General features: G+C 30.4%; 1 protein-coding gene across 3 annotated transcripts in view; it reads right to left on the reverse strand.

Annotated features, from left to right (window-relative positions):
• LOC107444955 (uncharacterized) overlaps positions 1–20,907 on the reverse strand; it is a 124,621-nt gene that overhangs the window by 27,274 nt on the left and 76,440 nt on the right. Inside the window, exon 1 of one of the 3 annotated variants that reach the window (XM_016059244.4) lies at positions 6,697–6,848. The exons of the other annotated variants lie outside the window; for them this stretch is intronic. Within the exon in view, the coding sequence (XP_015914730.1) occupies positions 6,697–6,712 (16 nt within the window). The 5' untranslated portion in view covers positions 6,713–6,848. Of the gene's footprint in view, positions 1–6,696; positions 6,849–20,907 lie in introns of those variants that run through there. 3 annotated transcript variants of the gene reach the window in all.

Here is a 20,907-nt window from a genome sequence, read left to right on the forward strand (position 1 = left end):
CTTTATCTCATTTAAAACGCTAAGTGACAATTAGTTTCGCTTTTTCTCTATACTGAACTTCAGAGGATGCTGAAACTTAGAAGGCTTTTTTTCTCCATAATAATTATTTCATGCTTTTTAAAACTTCAAACAATATTTTTCAAAGCATGCAATTTGAATTTAAATATTTCAGTTATATTATTTAAATTTGTCATCGGGAAATTTGCAAGAAAAATTTAAATTTCATAAATAGTTAAAAAAGAAATAATAAAAAGGAAAAATATGTAATTTAAATTATATACTTTAAGAAAAAAAACTTTTAAGCATCTTAAAGCAAATTTAAAGTATTTTTATTCAAAATAAATCAAAACATTTTAATATTGAAAGCACGGAACTTTCAATTTTCTGTTAAATATCAAGCCTTTTTTTTTTTTTTTAGTTTTTTTAGTTTTTAATTAAATTTGAAATGACTCATTGAAGATTTGCATTCTCTTGTATATTTTTTAAAGACACAACAGTACAAAAAATTTAAAAAACAATGCCTGCATTTATAAAAATTTCGAAATTCGTCCAAAACCCCTTCCCTCGAATAAGAAATATTAAAAAGAATTGTTACTTTACCTTGCATAGATTTGCATTTAAAAAAAATTTCCAATTTGTATTCTCGATTCATTCGGTTACGGTTAAATTAATTAAAATAACTCATATTTGCGTTAAGCAAACCTGAACCTGTGCTTATTTTTTTAACCTACTAATGATAAACATTTGCATACCTTTCCAAGAATAAATATATTCCAAACGAAGATGAACAAAATAAACTTCGTGCACAATAAACTTCGTTGTTGATAAACTATGAATTAAAAAATGGGGAAATTCATTGCGAAATGTGATGTCATTGGCACTGATTTCCATCGATTCGCAGAAGACAGAAGCATGCCAAATACTTAACAATGCTTGTTTACAAAATGAAGTAATTACTCAGTTCATGGAATAAATAGAATAAATACATGAAATTTTGAACTAAAAAACTTTATATATAGTAACTAAAGTTAATAATTACTATAGTTACTTAAAAAAATCTGTTAGATTATCGAAATTATGTTCGTACTAAAATATAAAGTCTAAAAAAAAATAGCTTGAAATTTTTCTTTCATTCAAATTCAAAAATTTAACCAATAGCTGCTTTTCTTTGATCTAAATAATAAATAAGTACGAATTTGAAAAATTTTTGTTTTATAGTGAGCCGTGTTTGGAAGGTTTTACTTTTTGCGCAGAAAAAGACACCAGTGTTTCAGGCTGTATTTCATAATCATAAATTAGTAAAATGTTAACTATAATATTCTTCACTCATTTTGGCCTAAATTAATTCAAAATAATGGAACATTTATGAAAAATATGTTTAATATAAATCATCCGTCAAAGTGATAGCCGTCATAAATATGTTTTATTAATGAATTTTTTATTATTTATCATTTACGAAAAACTCATTTGCATGTTTTTAAGTGCTGGTTTTAAGTCCATGAAACTTTAGAAACTGGCATGAGAAACTATAGAAGTCTTTAAAATTGGTGCACGAGTACCGACAAAAGTATGCGTATAAAAATTATACGTTAATTATGAGTATTTTATTTCACGTATAAAGTTATAATATGCATCTCCAGTGTGCCAAAAAAGGGATAATCCAGAATAACTTTTGATCTAATGATCTTCACGTTCCAATACCCAATTTTAATGGCTCGAGGGGGTGTCCACAAATATGCTAATTAATTAATGTAGACCATATTTTAAGTTAAGAAATCAGACGCAAAGACGCACTTTCTCTGAAGAAACATATATTTTCCTTTTGGACAGATTTGGACTTCTAACCCCCGAACTATAGAAGGTAGGAATAGAGAATATGGTCCTCGTAGTTTGGTCAAGAGTGTGGTCCAAAGTTTGGACCCCTTAATGTTAATTTTACTTTTCGCATATCTCGAGAACTTTCTATGCGAATGGAAAAATTTTTGCATACAATTATAAAATTCGTTTATCCAAAGATAATTCCATGTAAAAAAAAAATCCAGTAATTATTCATCTTTTCTTATTTCAGTTAATAATGATTGAAGAGATTTTGAGTTGTAAGGTACACAGTTTTTTTAACATTATCTTAAAGTATCTAATCTGACGTGAAAAAGAAAAACTTGAGCGAAATCGGTCGCATAGTTTCTGAGAAATCGAAATTTGCGTGCACAGTTAAACTGGACAAAATTGAAAACAAATAATATAATTTCAATTTTAAAATAAGAAATCCCTAAATAATGATTCATAAATAAATGCGAACAAGTTTGTAGATGTTGCATTTCAACTGCAAACATTTTCATTTCTCGACACAACTGAAAATGCGTGTAATTTTTTTTTTTCTTCTTTTATCTTATTTTGAGCTATTTGCTCGAATAACAATATCTAAGCATGTTAAACAATAAATTTAAATTTTTCACGCCTAGAAAAAATGCGTGTACTAAATTAAGGAAAATTCGCTTAGTTTTTACAAGCACTGCGAATAATTATTATTCACCAGTTACTTTTTTAAGGTAGATAAGTAGGTATACTTTATTTACGCCACGTTACGTTATTACTACACAATGGGATATTGGCGACGGTTTGGGAAACATCCTTGATAATTTGGGGTGCACCCTAAAAGGACGTAAATATGCTATGCATATATTTTGGCACACTTTAACTTGTGTTATCAAATATATGGTTATTTTTCAAAAGTGCCAAAGAGATTCTTCAGATCGAAGACATACTATGGCAATCTCGATCCTCTGTAGAGGGGATGGGCTCCCCTGCTTTGGTGAATGACCGAATGACCTGCACGCGAAATCAAGCAGTTTGCGGTAGAACAGTTTGACGAGACAACCTCAGTCCCTATGCAGACTGATCAAAGTGGTCACCCACCCGCTTACTGACCGCAGCCAGTGATGCTTGACTTCGGTTTTCTACTGGGAACCGTGTCTTTGCGATCAGTCCATTGCGGGCCTTAAAATATTATTGTCATTGCAATAGGACACAAAATCAAATGGGGTATTTACTTAAGTAGATATTTTCATTCAATTTTTTTTCTTAATTCTTCTATAATTACCAGTACGCTCACAGTGACTTTAAGCTTACAAGGCACCGATTATTAAATTCAATCTGAGCTTTTATCTTCTGAGTTCGATACAATGTTAATTTTTTTGGCATAGACTAAATAAAAGTCAACAGGTAGCTGAAAAAAGGAGGGGGGGAGGTAAAAAGGTAAAAACCACCTGTTTGTTAATGAAGAGTGCGACTCTTTAAGGTGAATAATAAGGCAGCTGTCAACCGGTGTTTTTGAAGGAGAGAGAATTCACAATGATTTTTGTGGTTTTTCGGGTTGACCACGTAAATGCCGCAAACCTTCTGCTGCCGCCGATTCTATTTATCTCCAGTCATGCAATACTGCCGTCTGGAGAGGATATACGTAATATACAGGAGTTTCCAAAATAATTCGTGTCGTGCGGATGTTTTGATAACTTTCATGGTCATCCTTCGACCAGACATAAAATTCTAGTACACAATCCTTTTATTTATTTCATTTTTCACCCTAGAAATTATAACAGTTCCTGAATTAAATTCCGTTTTTTTTATAAATTTTCCATTCTGCTTTTTTTTTAAAAAAAGAGTTTTGGTTTCAAAACTATTTTGATCTTTTTTTACTATACTCTCGCAAGGGTATAAACGAGAAATCCGATCCTTAAGTAATCAGTACGTAGTGATATCTTTCGTATTTTCCCTCTCACAGCGTAGTTTAGTAGCCCGTACGTAGTGATATATTTCGTATTTTTCCCCTCACAGAGCAGTTTAGTAGCCCGAGCGTAGTGATATCTTTCCCCTCACAGCGCAGTTTAGTAGCCAGTACGTCGTGATATCTTTCGTATTTTCCCCTCACAGCGCAGTTTAGTAGCCCGTACGTAGTGATATATTTCGTATTTTTCCCCTCACAGCGCAGTTTAGTAGCCCGTACGTAGTGATATATTTCGTATTTTTCCCCTCACAGAGCAGTTTAGTAGCCCGTGCGTAGTGATATCTTTCCCCTCACAGCGCAGTTTAGTAGCCAGTACGTCGTGATATCTTTCGTATTTTCCCCTCACAGCGCAGTTTAGTAGCCCGTACGTAGTGATATCCTTCGTATTTTCCCCTCACAGCGCAGTTTAGTAGCCCGTACGTAGTGATATCTTTCGTATTTTCCTCTCACAGAGCAGTTTAGTAGCCCGTACGTAGTGATATCTTTCGTATTTTTCCCCTCACAGCGCTGTTTAGTAGCCCGTACGTAGTGATATCTTTCGTACTTACCCCCCACCGCGCAGTTTAGCAGCCCGTACGTAGTGACATATTCTGTACTTTCCCCACTGTATAGTTTATGTTTGTTACGTCGGACTGCTAAATTTATTCGTGCAAATGCCTTCCTTCTTCTACGAGGTGTTGATCAATTCCCCGTCCCCTAACTCAAACACTATTAAACACTGCACAAATATTTTTTCTACCAATCGCAGCGCCACTTAGGAGTCAAAAAAGAGGTTATCGTTACAATTAACGTAAGACAAACGCTATGCAAAATGTCTCTAATGTTAGACTAGTTAGAACACGCAAATCTCAAACTGGAGCATCCGTGCTTGATGTCAATGTAAATTTCAATGGTTTTTTTTATCGCGAGAAGCAGAATTTATCGACATTTAATCACCATCGTCAATTGAAATTCCGATTGCTTCTCGACTAATGAAGTGTTTTTAAAAACTGAACTGACGCTCTGTGATTGATGAAAATAAAAGTTTTAATCCTTTCCTGACTGCGTCAAGTTCATTTTATGACTCCATGTTTAAAATTTCGCTGACTATTCGACTAAAACAAGCGCAAGAAAAACTTTTAAAAAAAATAATAATCAATTAAAAAAATTTGAAAAGTACGTTTTTTCAAATACACTTAAAAGGGAACGAAATAACTTTATTTTCGTCATACCTAAAAAGAAAAATTGAAATTGATTTCGATCACCACTGAAAATTTTCCTCGCGTTTTTTGAAAGTGAAACGTTTTATATTTTTCGTTTAAAGTATTACAAAACAAATTTTTTTTTTAAACGCAATTTGAGAATTATTTTTTCCTTATATTATTTAAAAATTTGACAGGTGATTTTAAATTTTAAAGGAGGTTTTAAATTTGTCACGGATTTGATATTTTTTAAAAATTTTTTATGTTATATCACAGAATCAATTCATGATTATTTAAAGCAGAGCTTTCAGCACAGTAATTGCACTAGCAACATCAGAGCCTCTCCCTTAAAAAATTTGAAAGCATTTTTCTTCCAGAACTACAAGGGGAAAAAATTGCACGGCATCTTAATAATTCACTGTAGAATTTCTGAAAAAAAATTATAACAAATTTTATTTTTTTGAACTTGAAACGAAAAATGTAGGACACTTTACTACAGAAATCAACACCGAACAATCCTCACCTAATGTAACTCGCATTATTTGTTGAATCGTAGATTTATCCTCTACGAAATATTATAATTAAATTAGGAAAAAAGACATAGTTAAAGGAATTTTAAGACTGTTCATTCAATTCCCACGCTTATTTTAAACAATCCCCTACTGAGCAGTAAATATCAACAAAAAAATTTTTTTTGTTCGTTAAATTTTCAGAAAGATACGAAGCAAAACTTTTTATCACAGTAGTAAAGAAAATTGAAGCATTAAAATTATGTCGCGCTGCTACAAACGCTACTTTAGAATACAAATCATATTTGTATAACCACATCATAACTCCCCCCGAAAAAAATGGAGATGAAAAATAAGGAATGAAAATTAATATTTCAAACTAACTACAGAGAAGAAAAAAAATTAAATCTGAACTTTACTAACAATGAAACAAAACGAAAACGTGTTTCGCGTATGATAAGGGGTATACTAATTTATTTTTACTTAATGCGTAATAATTTTGACCTTCGAATGCTTTGAGTTTTATGTGCTTAAACTTATGTCGGAAATTCGAAAACATGTATGATGATATTGTTAATCTGCAATAGTTAAGAAATTTTACAATTTGCAAAAAAAATTTATTTTTGATAACTTCATCTTTGAGGGGGCATGTCCCTGAAAACTTTGTCAACCGCATTTTACGTTTTATGTAAATTTTAATCAAGATATTAATTAAATGAAAACTAATTAGTTTTTTTTATCTAATCATAGAAATTAAAAATTTTGTGAATGGAACTGATAATTCATTCTTAACAGCAATAGCTTAAAATTGATATTTTCTTTTAGAAAATAAAAATTATTGCCTCAATGCCTATAATTAATTAACTACTTAATTATTAAAAAATTAACAAGGGCAGGGGCAATTTTCTTAAAATCTAATCGCACGTCCAATCAAATTTGAAAAAAATAATAAATCTATTCAATTTTAGGCTAATTAAAACTGCATACAAGGTTTTTAAAATTGTAAAATCTATAAAAGCGACGAAATATTTGTTGCTGCTGAAATTTAAAATCGCGCATGATAAATACTAAATTTCCTAAATAACACTATATTTTTAATAACTTTAAAAAATTGAGCAGATAAAAAGATTACTAAAATTAAGGTATTTTTTATTGTTATTTGTGTTTCATATTACAGAAATAATATATTTTTACATTAATTACAAATAAAGTGTAAACTTACCAAAGCTGGTATGCATTTTTCTTTTTACATGAGGATCTGTATTTTACACATAAACAATGCAGATTTTATGTTTTTCTTAAGTATACTTTATTTTTTTTTATTTTTAAATATACAGAACTAAGATGAAATCAATCAATAATACATCAACTAATATGAGTGCTCGTTAAATATATATTATAACACTTATAACGCGCCGTAGCATAAATAATCCAGGGATGTACATTCGTCATCTTATAACTGATAACAAGCCTATAATCAGTATGATTTCATTAATTAAGGATAGAGTTTTAGAAGTGATTTCTTTTAAGATAAACAACGTCCTAACATGTAGTTTCTTGAATTTTTCTAAATGCATCTAATGTTTATATAATAATCAAAATAATCATGATAATAGTCATAAAAAATAATCATGTATAATAACATAATAAATTATAATATCTGCATAAGTTATATTTATAATAGTCTGCAATAATACTAATATACCAAGTTAATATTTTTTTCTTCTTTATTCTAGAAGTTAAAGAAGAAAAAAAATAACAGTTACCCAAAATTTTTAAAAAGAAACGATAATTAACAATGTTGCTTTTAACAGACCATATATGGATTTATTTTAAATGTTAAAGAAAAGGGAGAAAATTTAATACGGTAACAGCGTTTGTGAGGTTTTATTTTATTTTATAATCGATATTGAACAAGCGATATTGATATTGAACAACCGATTCTGAATTTACGACTTCAATGTTTAACTCCGTAAATTTGTAATTTTGATCCCGATTGGTAACAAGTATTAGGAGAAATTTACCTTCGTGGAGGACTTTGATGGTGGAACTAATCCGTCTTTGCGTTACATGGTGAGGAAAATCATGATCACTCCCCAGGTTAGCCTGATCACAAAAGGACTAACCCATAATCCGTCTACCACTGAGGATATTTTTGTCAGCAAAAGAGTCGGTGCGAGACGGGTGGTGAATTCCCATCAACAAGCCACCGCTGGGATTCGAACCAAATTCACTTCATTATGAAGCGAGCGCTCGTAAAGAGCGCTCCCTTCACCACGGCTCCCGTTTGTGAAGTTAGTGATATTTAGTTAGTGAATTTTAAGTTAGTGATTGAGCGAGTTAAAATCTTGAAGAATTCCAAAACAAGTAAAACAGTGAAAGCTCCTGAGAAAATTGTTCAGTAAGTTTCTATAATGTATATAAATAATTAAATTGCTTGATAAAATACTCTCAAAATCCGCTTCTCGACTTATAGCCTAATTGAGTCTGACGATCTGTTTAAAATTTTACATGTTAAACGAACTTTAACTCTACCATCCACTTCATTTTGGTAAATTTCAAAAAAAAAAATTATAAATTTCGATAATTTATTTTATCCTAGATAAACAATTTTTTTTCTCAACTAAAAATATAGCAGATGTTTTCCCATGGTACTTTGTTTATTATTCTACGAAGTTTAGTTCCCCTGATAGAAAATAAAATATATTTCGATTTTAACATGGAAGTTGTGCAGAGTATATGTATAGATACTTCCGGGAGTTTTCGACTTTCGAGGTTGAAGGCGAAACTAACGTCTTGTCTGATATAGATAATGATTCTCAAAATTTTTCAATTATTGCTTTATTATAAATTTTTAAAAAAATTTTATCAGTAATATTTTGTAAAATCGTTCCAAATTTTTCAACTTCTTCTACAACACTTAGATGCTTTAAATTTTAAGTCATTCAAAAAATGAAAAAAAGACAACTTTAAAAAAATTCCATTTTTTTCATTTATTTATTTTATTATTTTTAAATCAAGCATTAATAGGAGTTTATAATCAAATTTACACAATTGCAATAAGAGATTAAACGAAATTTTAAAAAATCAAATTAGCTTGGCTTGCTGAACACCAATTTTGATATTTAACGTAAATATAATAATAAACTTATTTAATTAATTATAATTGAGCATTGATTACACTAATTTTGTGCGTATTAAAACGACAAATTTTATTTGGTATCTATACTCTTTTATTTTAATACACTCATTTAATTTAACCATCCAGGTCAGAATTCATTTCTTGAATATATATTATGATAATTTTAATCGGTTTTAAATAATTTGGATAATTTTGCTAAATTTTTTTTAAAAAAATATTTGTGAAAATTTACAATTGTATCAAACTGTAACTTAAATATGGTAAGCGTTTAAATGTTAGGATTAGTAAGTAACCTAAATTTTAAAAAAAAAAATCGCACATTATTTTAACCTTTTGACGCAGAATTTTTGTTAAACATATTTTTCAGACTTTTTTCATTATTTTCCATAAATTTAGGTCAAAATAAGTGAAACATTTTACATTTAGCACTTTAATAATTTATGATTATGAAATACAACGTGAAATACCTGTTTCCTTTTCTGCATAAAAGAACGCATCTTCCAAACACGGCTCACTTCCGAACAGTAGTTTTTCAAATTTGCACTTTATTTATAGTTATTGATATAAGACAAACAGTTATTCATCATTGCAACTTCTTTAGTTTACAAAATCAATTATTGATTAAATTTTTGAATACGAATGAGACATTTTTCAAACTACTTTTTTGGGGGATTTTATATTTTAGAGCAAATATAATTTAAATAATCTAACATAGTAACCATTAGACTTAATAACTATTAGACTGGTTTTTATTACTAAAAAATACCAAGATATATTTTGCTTGTAATTAAGGCATCAGGAATGAATATATATATATATATATATATATATATATATATATATATATATATATATATATATATATATTAATTAAGAAATATCCCTCAATTAAAAAAAATTAGAAGGGAAAAAAAATTTTTTTTTGATCTGAAAATGTGACGCATGAAATATGTTAGAAATGCATGGAGGTTTCTTGTTTGAGTCAAAAGCAGTGAGATATGAATGAGTGAGTGTTATCTTTAACTGACAGATTTATCAATGAAGAGAATTTTTAGTTCCGTTTTAAAATATGCCAAGATAATTTCTATTTTATACAATATGTTACTGATTTTGATGTGTATCAGGATACGAAAAAGGAAATAAAATCATTATTTGTCTGTGTGGCATCTGGTTTCGTAGTGAGAGTGATCTATTTTTACACAATACACGCCTACTAAATTAAGATTTAGAATGCAAAAAAAAAAAATTTTGAGTACTTTTCGGTAAGCCTGGTAATAATTTAAAGGATAACCAAAAATATCTATTTATCCTCTTAAACACATTAAAATTAAATAAAATAAAACACAAACAGACTAAAAAAAAATAAAATAAAACTTAAAATAAAACATGCGCAAAATGAACCATGCAAAAAATAAAACATACATAAAATAAAAACGTAAATATAATATTAAAAAATAAATTAACAAGAAATAGGTGAATTTCTTTGCTCCCAGCTAAGCAAAAAGTAACGATTTTGAATTTAGTGAAAAGTAAGTTTTCACTTTTTTTTCATACGGAAAATTATAAGTATTTTGTTGTTTTACATGATTCCTCATGCAAAGCAAAAATAAGTACTATTAATTTTACTAGTTCTTGATACAAGTGATTGTTTTTTTCTTTTTTTTTCTTTTTTTTTGCATTACTATTTTATTATAAGATTGTATTTTTGTAATAAAAATAAAAAACAATGATACTTACTTTATTTAGTGCCGTACATTTATTTTTAAATAGAAATTATTGTCTAAAAAATTGTTTTAATTTTTTTTTATTTCTTACACATTGAAATACTTTTGAAGAAGTTTTAAGAATATTATATTTAGGAGTAAACTTATTTTTTTATTAGAATCTACCAATCAATGTTTTTTACATCATTTTAACTTTAAAACCAAAAATTACAAAAAAAATCTTTACTTCAGAAATTACAAAATATAACTCTATGCAAATCGAAACTATATTTTACGTGTTTTATTTTAATTTGTTTTTATTAAATTTCGTACTTTTACAATATAAAATTAGAGATTTTTTTCAATAATAACTACAAAAATGCAGTTTTAAATACAAAATTTCTTAATTCATTCAAAATGCCAATGGCAAAAAATATTGAAAGCAAATTAAAGTAAGGAACATTTTATAAAAATTTAAACTATTATTAAAAACTATTATCTTGATTTATACAGAAAATTAAAAACATGATACTCTTAAAGTTTGAAATTCTTTTTTTTTAAATTATTTTCCTGTAGAAGATTTTAGAAAAAATTCTATATGCTTAATGAAAAATAAATTCACACAATTTTTTTTTAAAGAACATAGGTTTCAAGTTTTGTCAAATAAGGGTTAAAAAAAATGTGAATCTGGCACCTTTCGTACCTAGCGTCCCATTAACAAAACGTCCCATTCAAAAAGTCGTCGCACAGTGTATCATTATTAACATTTCTTTAAAATAAAAAAGCAAGGTGGTTCTTTGCCTACTATATTAATAAATATAAATATATGCATTTATATTTGACTTCTATTTGATGTTGTGAGTAATAAAAATATTTTAGAAGTGACTAATAAAAATATTCACTTTACGAAAATAAGCAGTACCATTTTTCTAAAAATAAATGCACCTTGGTAATAATGAGCCGCGGAGGCTCAGAGAATAGAGAGCTCGTTCCCCATAGAGGTGAGAGGCTCGGCTCCCAGCTCGCGACATAAAATATCCTCAGTGAACGGATTGCGGGTTCGAATCCTCATGCCGTCGAGTTAACCGTGAGATGATTTCCTCTCTACGTAAAACAAACGCTTTTTATTTTCATGAAAAGTTCCTCCACGGAGCTAATTTGTCTCTATCTTTGATACAGAAGCTCCCCTCTTCTGGGTTGGGTTCAAAACTACAGTTAAACGTTGATAATAGTAAATCGAAAAATGGGTCAGCTGTTCAACGCCGATTATAAAATAAAATGCGGCAATATTAAGAAGAAGGAATTAACGGGCTAAATTTAAAAATATATATATTGCTCATCTATTGCACCACATTTCTAGAGAAAATTTATTGGGCGCCTTACGAAACGCGGCATGAGAGTTACAGGCAAATCATCAAAAATGCTACAAATATTTCCAAACCGCTATCGGCGTATTGCACTCTTTCCTACTACAACACGTTCCATCCTGACTAGATTAAGATCTCCAGGTAAAAATGGAAGAAAAGAGCCGAATCTTATCAGGGATTCTTTTCACGAAGCATCAGAACTTTAAATGGCGCGACCTTATAAATGAGTAAGTAGTAGCCTACGAAAAAAGAAAATCCACAAAAAGCAAAGTCACAGTAATAAATACCACCTAGTAGCGAAAGCCTACTTTGGGCACAATCAGGGTTTGTTTAGTTGTTTACACCCTCAACCGCTCCGGCACACCCCCTCGATTTCCCAGCTCCCCCCTTCCCCTCCTTACTACCTGATGATAAGAACATTTTTTTTTTAAAGTGAAGGAATGGAATGTATTTTGTGATAACAGGTATTTGTGGTTTTTATCTTCAGGAGGATCTTTCGCGCGTCGACTTAAAAATGTTGGGAATGTCTAGTGTGTAAAAGGGGTTTTTGAAAGTGAATGGAAAAACGGACATTCCAAAATACGTCCTACTATGAGTAACAGGATGAGTAAGAGAGAATCAGTTTCCGCGATTAGAGACTGATTATTTCGTAGCGGCTTTCTCTTTTTGCTTCAAGGTCTTCTTTTTTTTTCTTCTTTTCTTTTTTTTCGAGTTTACCTGAAACAAAAGTCAAGAGAACTTCCTTGAAGGATCTGCTTTGTTTGGTTTTAACGTGTTTTGGCACGTTTTATATGTGGATACAATTTTCGATGGGCTGCTACTATTGGAAGCTAAAAGAGGATTTTAAATGCTTTTCGGATATTAACCGATGATTAAATGCGGAACGATATATTGTTCACTTCGAGCTTTTTCCGCATTTTTGAAGTATGCTTATCAAAGAGTTTGGAAATGAAAGTGAATTATAATAGACTTGTATTAGCTAAGTACATCGTATCAATATCTTATCTTATCCTATTTTATGTAAGCAGGGTTAAATAACTTACGCATTGTGGATCCGTATAAATTGTTGCTATTTAGAGGGGAGAGAGAACAATTATATTGAAATAAAACAAATAGGTAAACAATATTGGAACACTTGCCATATTCGGATTCCTAATCTTGAAAGCATTCAAATGTAAGTTCCTAGGCGATTTAGGCTCTTCAAATATTACGCAAGCAAGTTTTGGGCAATTTCGGACTTTCCTCTTATCAACAAAAATAAACAAACCCCTTCTTATTTTTACCTAAGAAATTTACTACGTCCTCCCCCCTCTGATTTCATTTTTAACTTAGACTTATGCTACCGTAGTCTAGTTTTAAAATTTTTAGGATTAAATTTAAAAACAAATACGTAACTTTGATTTAAGCAAGATTTACGCTGTAATACATTTTATGACATTCTAAAACTCTCTCGCGAAGATTTTTTTTTCTCTTTTCTTTTCCCAAATTTAACTTTTATTTCAAAGTTGAGATTTTTCCATGGCGTAATTTTCTTGTCGTGTATTTATTTTGAGTCCTTTACTATTTAATTTGGAGATAAGTAGAGGAGTGTGTTTAAATTACGTCAAATCTCAAAACTATTCATTAAAATAGAAAAATGAATAATTTTTAAATAAAATTTTAATTGAAAAATCAATATTGTAACATTTTTCTCTCATCCTTACTTGGATAAGATATATATAGAAAAAACAGTACCCTATTATTTTAAAGCTACGAATATTTAACCATATACAAAAAGTGATCGAACTGCAATAAATATTTCATTTTAATGAGTTTTCGTACCTTTAAGTCTACGTTTACGTTATTCCTAAACGAAAAATATTGTCACGTAAATGAAATATTTTCATCAGTATTTATATTTTTTTAATGTTTCATTGTTTTCCGTATTATCCTACAAGGGATTTGTGAGAATATAATGTTAAACAGTTTTTATTCTAGGCGTGGCATTTTTAGATCAAAGTGTTGTTCATCATAGTTTTCAGAATAATACTTAAAAAGTTTCTGGAAATGGATTTCTTTTAAAATCGAAATTTTAAAGAAGGAAAAAAAAAACGCCTCCCTGAACAATTTGGAGTTGTGTTGTAACATTATTTTCTCCAAAACTATTCACACAAAAAATAAAACAAAAATTAAAAGATATTTTGAATGTTTCCTTGATTATGAACATTCTGTTTGCTGAAATTTAGCACTGTGCATAACACTCTAAAAATTCAATTTTCTCTGATTCTAAAATCTTATACCCATTTTTCGTTCTAGCGTCAAACTTTTTCTTCCCTTGCACTTGAGAAGAAAATGAGACGCACACGACAAATCACTTGTGTTGCCATTACAATAAATTTATTCATTGACGGAGGCAACTCCCAAGAAGTCTCGGAGATTTTATCAGGGAGAACTATTTCACGCCTGCCTGCATTAAAAGATGGGTGCCAGCACGAGTGTAAAATGGCTCCACCAAAACGAAAGAGTTACGCTCCGGACGGCACGTAATGACACAAAACTATCCGCAGTTCAAACCCTTTTGACACTCTTTCACATATTCTTTAGCTGCATTAAAGAAAAATTTAGGTCTTAAAAGAAAACAAAAACTTTTAGTATTGAAAGATACCATTTTGCCAAATCTCTCTTATACATTCTTATTTAATGAGCAATGTATGTAAGTTTAGTTTACATAATTCACTATTTTAGTGCTAAAATGTATTATTGTTAAAATGACTATGACGTATTATTGAGTATTTCAAACTTATCGTTTCTTTAGAATTGCAAGGCCATGGACGCGGTATAAAACGGATGAAGTGTTCAAGCGATGATCGAAAATTTGACAAAATTATTTTTCAAGGAGATCGAGCATTTGCTACCAAATAAGGAGACGTGGGTTCGAAATCAGGCTACAGTGGGTTGATCCAGATGCAGCTTCCACTTCGCACCGACCACAACGGCTAACCGAAAATAATTCCAATAATAACTGAATCACGGATTAGAGTCCCCTTGCTGTCGAGCTAAATATGGCAGGTCTCCGGGTTTTGCCCCCTCATGTGGGTTAAATTGGAAACTATAACAGGATATAGAAACGACCCGGGTACAAATCTAGGAGATGGTTGAGGGATTTTTAATACAGTCTCAACTCGTACTAGCCACAATGCTGACGAAAAGCATCCCTAGAGATAAGGTGGATCATGGGTAACAGCTCCTTTGTCATCTGGCTAACTATGGGAGGTTTTCGGGTTCTTTTCCTCCATGGTTAAACAACACCTCCACAAAGACGAAATTGTTCCAATGCTTTATTCAATTTCCCTTGATCCCAAAATTACTAAAACAAATACAGTAGAACGCCGATTTTCGGGACCAATCGTAACCACGGTTGATCCGGATAACATAAAATGAAGATAATTCGGCAAATTTAAGAAAAAAAACCGCTACAAGAAGTAACTACCCTTCACGCTCTTTCCAGGTTTAGGATTGGCAATTGTAATAGTGCCTATTATAGAATATTGCAAATAGCGTGTTTAAAAGTTTTAACATTAAAAAAAAAATTATTAGAAAATTGTTCCTTTATTCGAAACATTTTTCGAGCCCTTTCAGATATTTTGAAAATAAAGAAACATTTTCGCAAAAATGAAGAAAAAAAATTGGGGGAAGGGGAAAAAACACGTCGTCTTTTAACGATCCAGATGATTTTATTTTATTTTATAACCGTCGTTGAACTACCGACCCAATTTTGAATTTACGACTACCAATATTTAACTCCGTTGCCTTGTAATTTTGCACTCAATCCAGAAGACAAGGGAATTCCTGGATTAAATATTGGAAGAAATTTGCTTTTGGGGAGAACTTTTTTAATTCGTGTCGATCAGCCATTGCTGGGACTCGTACCCGGCTATCCCCTAAGCTACCACGGCACGATCCGGATAATAGAACATTCCGGTAAATCGACCTTCGGATAATCAACGTTCTACTATACTTAAATTGGCTATTCCAACATTTCAAATGGTGTTCCGCGAAAAGGTTAAGGGGATCCCGAAATTTGGGGCAAAGTTAAGTTGAGATAAACCTTAGGATAAACTTTTTATCGAATTAATTGTTTATTCGTTATTTATTATTGATCTGTTAACTATTCTCAAAGTTTATTTTCGATATTTTTCATTTTTATTTAAACTAAAACTGCATATCAATTCATTCATTTTCAGTCTGTGCATGCCATAAAATCAAATTGAAAACAAGACTAAATGCCACTTTAGCCCTGTAAATTCAATTGTCCGACATAAAACTCAATTTTAAAGATAAGTATTGTTAAAAGTACACGATAAAAAAAATGTCATCCTTCCCCCATTCCTTAAATATTCTCAAAATAATTAATAAAATTTTAATTTATTAAATATTTTCAAAGAAAAATAATGATCTTTAGTTGATTAATATTTTTCACACTTGATAATGAAATTTCTTCTAACTATCGGGGTTCCACTAAAAGAAGGTCGATCATTTTGGGTTCCGTAGCTGGAAAGAAAAATTGGACTACTCAATGCCGATGCTAAAATGAAACTATTGGGATTAACTTATTTAAATTTTTAATGTTGGCGCAAAAATACTTAAATTAACTTTTTTTAAAAAATAAAAAGGAAAGATGTAGGCAGAATTGTGCTGTGCGACGCGTAGGCAAACTACCCAATCGGTATTCAATTTCCGCGAAAACTTCTCCTGAACAATTCGGAAGATGCAATTTCAGAGAAATTCACAGATGAGGGCGTTGGTCTGAAGAAAAAAAAATGAAGAAGGCATAATCGGAAAACCTATACATAATCGCTCTCTACACTTCCTCCTCTTTTGAAGAAATCATTTCTTCTTTTTTTTTCTCTTCTCTACGCCGTTTTCTCTGTACTGAGAAGTGGTTAGACAATTATTACCCTGATGTACTTAAACGAAGAAAAAAAATTGGGTAAATAGTGTGCGACCTTCTTGCATTTGCATGATGAAGTGGTGTCAATTCCGCGAAAGCAATAGGTCAAATCGGCATTTGAAAGAAATCATCTTCGCGAAAAGTTGCGCATTTTGTGTGGAGGAGTGTATCTTAATGATTTATTTGTCTCAGTTCAGGGCTATTAGCGTAATTAGGTGGGTGAAATCAATCAGAAATAAGGCAAGTTTTGGAGATATTGAATTTAATATATTTTTTAAATGAAAATTATATTAAATCGCGACTTTGATTGATTACTTAGGCGCGACTTGAAAGCGTATATTAAAATTGAGTTATGTTCCGAAGATGATTTTCACATGGGATAGAAAGAGACTGAATTTTTTTCTTGCTTAGAATCGTTGAATGTTAAAAGGATGTACAATCTTCTGATTTTTTTTTAAAACTGACAAACTTATTCGGAAAATAATCTCTGGGATTTAGGAAAATTGTTGAAAAATAATAAAAGATTAATGCAAATTATTTACAAGAGCTCGATTTTTCTTAAGAAAGCAGTAATTTGAAAAAACAAATTTTCTACGAATTTGTTTTGCAAAGATATGAGAATCAGACAACCATGTAAAACACTTAGATCAAAATCAAGGGAAATCATCTTTAATCCTTCTGCACGGAATTTTCACCAAACGTATTTTACATACTTTTTCATTATTTTGTATTAATTTAGGTCAAAATAAGTGAAAAAATTTATATTTAGCACTTTAATAATTTATGATTATGAAATACATCATTAAAAACTGATGTCTTTTTCTGCGTTAAAGGTAAAATCTTCCAAACACGGCTCCCTTCCGATCAATAATTTTTCAAATTTTCAGTTATTTAAGTCTAAGAGAGACAGTTATTATCACTGAAATTTCTTCAATTCACAAACCAATAATTCCTTAAATATGAATTTAAAAAAAAAAAATCCAACAATTTTTTGGATTTTATATTTTAGTGCAAATATAATTCCGATAAACTAACAGATTTTTTTAGTAACTATTAAACTGTTTTTTTATAATTAGAAAATACCGAAATATATTTTTGCTGTTATCAGAAAAATATATATATAAAGATCATCGGTAATCCTTCTGCATCAGATGGTTAAGCGAAGGGGGGGGGGGGAATATGCGTTTCTCATATTTTCTAATGATGTATGTCAGTCATGATAAACATTTACATTTTAGAGACAAAAATTCAAGGGATTTGAAAATATTGTTACGAATTTGAAAATATGTGTAAAAATTTTGTAAATATTCTTTTGTTATTAGGCTAAGTATCTCTGACGGAGTTTTAAAAAAAAACCAGTTTAATTAGAAAATTTTTAAGAAAGTCGCGTAATTCCAACGTGAATTAGAAAAAAAAAATAACGGTTAATTCATTTCTTATGGAAAACTCAGTTTGGCGACATTTTTGCCGATTTGGAGACAATTCAGCGAGTTGGCGATACTTGTCGACCATTTCAGCAACAAAATGCTGTTGCAAAATGGTAATTCAAGCTGAAATTGAGTGCTGAAAATTGCTATATTTTCTGGAAGGTTCTACTAATAAATTTTTGGAGTCTTATGGACAGTCTTATTAATCTCCAAACCACACGAACCCTCGATACATTATGTATATTATTCTATGAACTGAAATAAGCTCATTCGCTTTTTATGAACTGAAATAAGCTGAAGTCACTCAAATGTCTGAACTGAACTCAAAACACTCATGTGTCTGAACTGAACTCAAATCAATCATATGTCTGAACTGAAATCCCTCATATGTCTGAATTGAAATCCCTAATATGGCTGAACTGAAATTCCTCATATGTCTGAATTGAAATCCCTAATTTGGCTGAACTGAAATCAGTCATATGTCTAAACTGAACTGATATCAATCATATGTCTGAACTGAAATCCCTCATATGTCTGAACTGAAATCTGTCATGTCTGAACTGAAATCTGTCATATGTCTGAACTGAACTGAAATCCCTCATATGTCTGAACTGAACTGAAATCAATCATATGCCTGAACTGAAATCAATCATATGTCTGATCTGAAATCAATCATATGTCTGATCTGAAATCAATCATATGTCTGAACTGAAATCAATAATGTCTGAACTGAAATCACTCATACGTTTTCAGAGTGGTGTCAGAGCAAGCGAGATAATTTCCTACGCATCACAGAATCACTGAGGTGGAAAATGAAATTATGGTTTATGTAAGACAAATGCTATGCAAAATCTCTCTGTAATGTTTTCCTAAAGGTACAAAAAATCTAGAAAAATCTAGAGTTTTTCTTCTAGAAAAACTCTTTAAAAAGAGAAACATTTAGATGAGTTCTTGACTTTAATGTAGGATTTTGTGTAGGATTTTAAATTTAAAAGTGTTTTATGTCGCAACTTTGTAAAACATTCATAAACTTTTCAAATTATTCATGAACTTTCGAACTTCAATACTTGGACTGAAAATAAAATGTATTTCCTAAAAAAAGTCAGAATAGGCTACACCGCTCCAAACGTAAGTAATTATAAATATTCAAAGAAACAGAATTAAAGGGTATTATAAACTAAATCTGAAGAAATATAAAAACGGGAAAAGATGTAAGATTACTGGGGTATCTCTCAGGAACGTAGGTAGCATAACGAAGGGAAACACTCTGAGATGATGTGACTTTAGAAAGATATTATGAGAGAGAATTTGCATAACTCTTGTCTTGTTTTAGCAGTAGCACTAACCTTATTTTTCAGTCACTTAGCACCTTACTTTTCAGTTAACAATGTACTTAGTGCAATTTTGTGAAAATTAGTAAAAGTGGTAGTGCGGTACTTTTTTTTTTTTCATTCCAAATTTTAAAGTAGAAAAATATAAATAAAGTGTCTGTTTTCTGCAAATGAGCAATTTCGAACAGTAAATTTCATGCAATTTAGAATAATAATATCCAACATAGTCCCATAAAATGGTAATTATTCAAAAAAAAAAAAATCATCATTAAAGAAATATTTATTTTCTAGTCAGTAGACTAGACGTATCCTATATTTTTTTAATGTTAAAAAAAAAAAAATTTGTTCATTACTTCTTTCATAGAATAAAAATGAAAACAGCTCTCGAACTTTTTTCGCCCTATTTACAAAACTAAAATTAAATAAACAATATATTTGACACCTGTCAAAAAAAAAATTTTTTTTTGGCGGCTTTTTCATTATCCGCCAATTTTTCACTTTCCGCCTCCTATGTCTATTCTCAATTTATCATTATTAGTTTTTTGTTTCATCTGAATTGGAATTTTTACTTTTAACGAGATTTATCCGGCCAACTCACGGATGCAATGTATTTCAATATTTTTCTTCTTCTTTTATCCGTTATAAAGGAAGTTAAACTAATTTCAAGAAAAATAAGGATTTTCTATTCTTTTATTCATTTAAATTTATCTTCTGCGTTTTGTTTTTATCGACTTTTCTTTCTTTACTTGTTAGTCATTTTCAGTTCTATCTCTAGAGGTTGCCATTTACAACAACAATTGTTTTTTATTTTTATTTGAAATTACAAATCATTAATTTTCATCATTATTTTCTAGAAGACATTGAGAAAAATAGGCTTTTTTAAACCCACCTTACATCGATAATGTTCGTTTCTCAAAAAGTACACTAAGTTAATAAAAAAATACATTTTAAAATACACTGGTTATCATAAATTAAGGAAAATTCACAAAAATCGCGATAACTCAAGAAATTACACATGGAATTTTATGAAACTTACCCACAATATACAACACATAGTAAGGTATTAAACAACATAAAAAGAAATTATCAGACATTAATAGTAGTATAGAAATTAGCACATGTATAAAATAAACAAATTGGAAGTATCGGTTTGCAATAGAAAAAGTACCTTTAATATGGAATATGATTGCCTCTAGAAGCAATACAGCACAAACAGCGATGTGTGATGCTTTCAATTATGCGGTCTATCAGTTCAATAGGAAGTGAGAGCCATTGCTCTTGTAAAGCAGTTGCAAGCGTGGCAAGGGTCTGAGGGGGCGGATTGATGGCAGATACACGCCTCCCTAGAGCATCCCAAACGTGCTCGATAGGATTCAAGTCCGGGGATCGAGCTGGCCACTCCATGCGAGTAATTGTTTCCTGTTGAAGATAATCATCAACAATGCGAGCTCTGTGTGGTCTTGCATTATCGTCCTGTAACAGGAAGCAATCACCAATTGCCCCGGCATATGGGCGCACATAAGCATCAAGGAT

This window comes from Parasteatoda tepidariorum, chromosome 3 (assembly GCF_982258835.1).
Source record: "Parasteatoda tepidariorum strain Cologne lab strain chromosome 3, Ptep-v5.0, whole genome shotgun sequence".
In the NCBI taxonomy this organism is placed as follows: domain Eukaryota; kingdom Metazoa; phylum Arthropoda; class Arachnida; order Araneae; family Theridiidae; genus Parasteatoda; species Parasteatoda tepidariorum.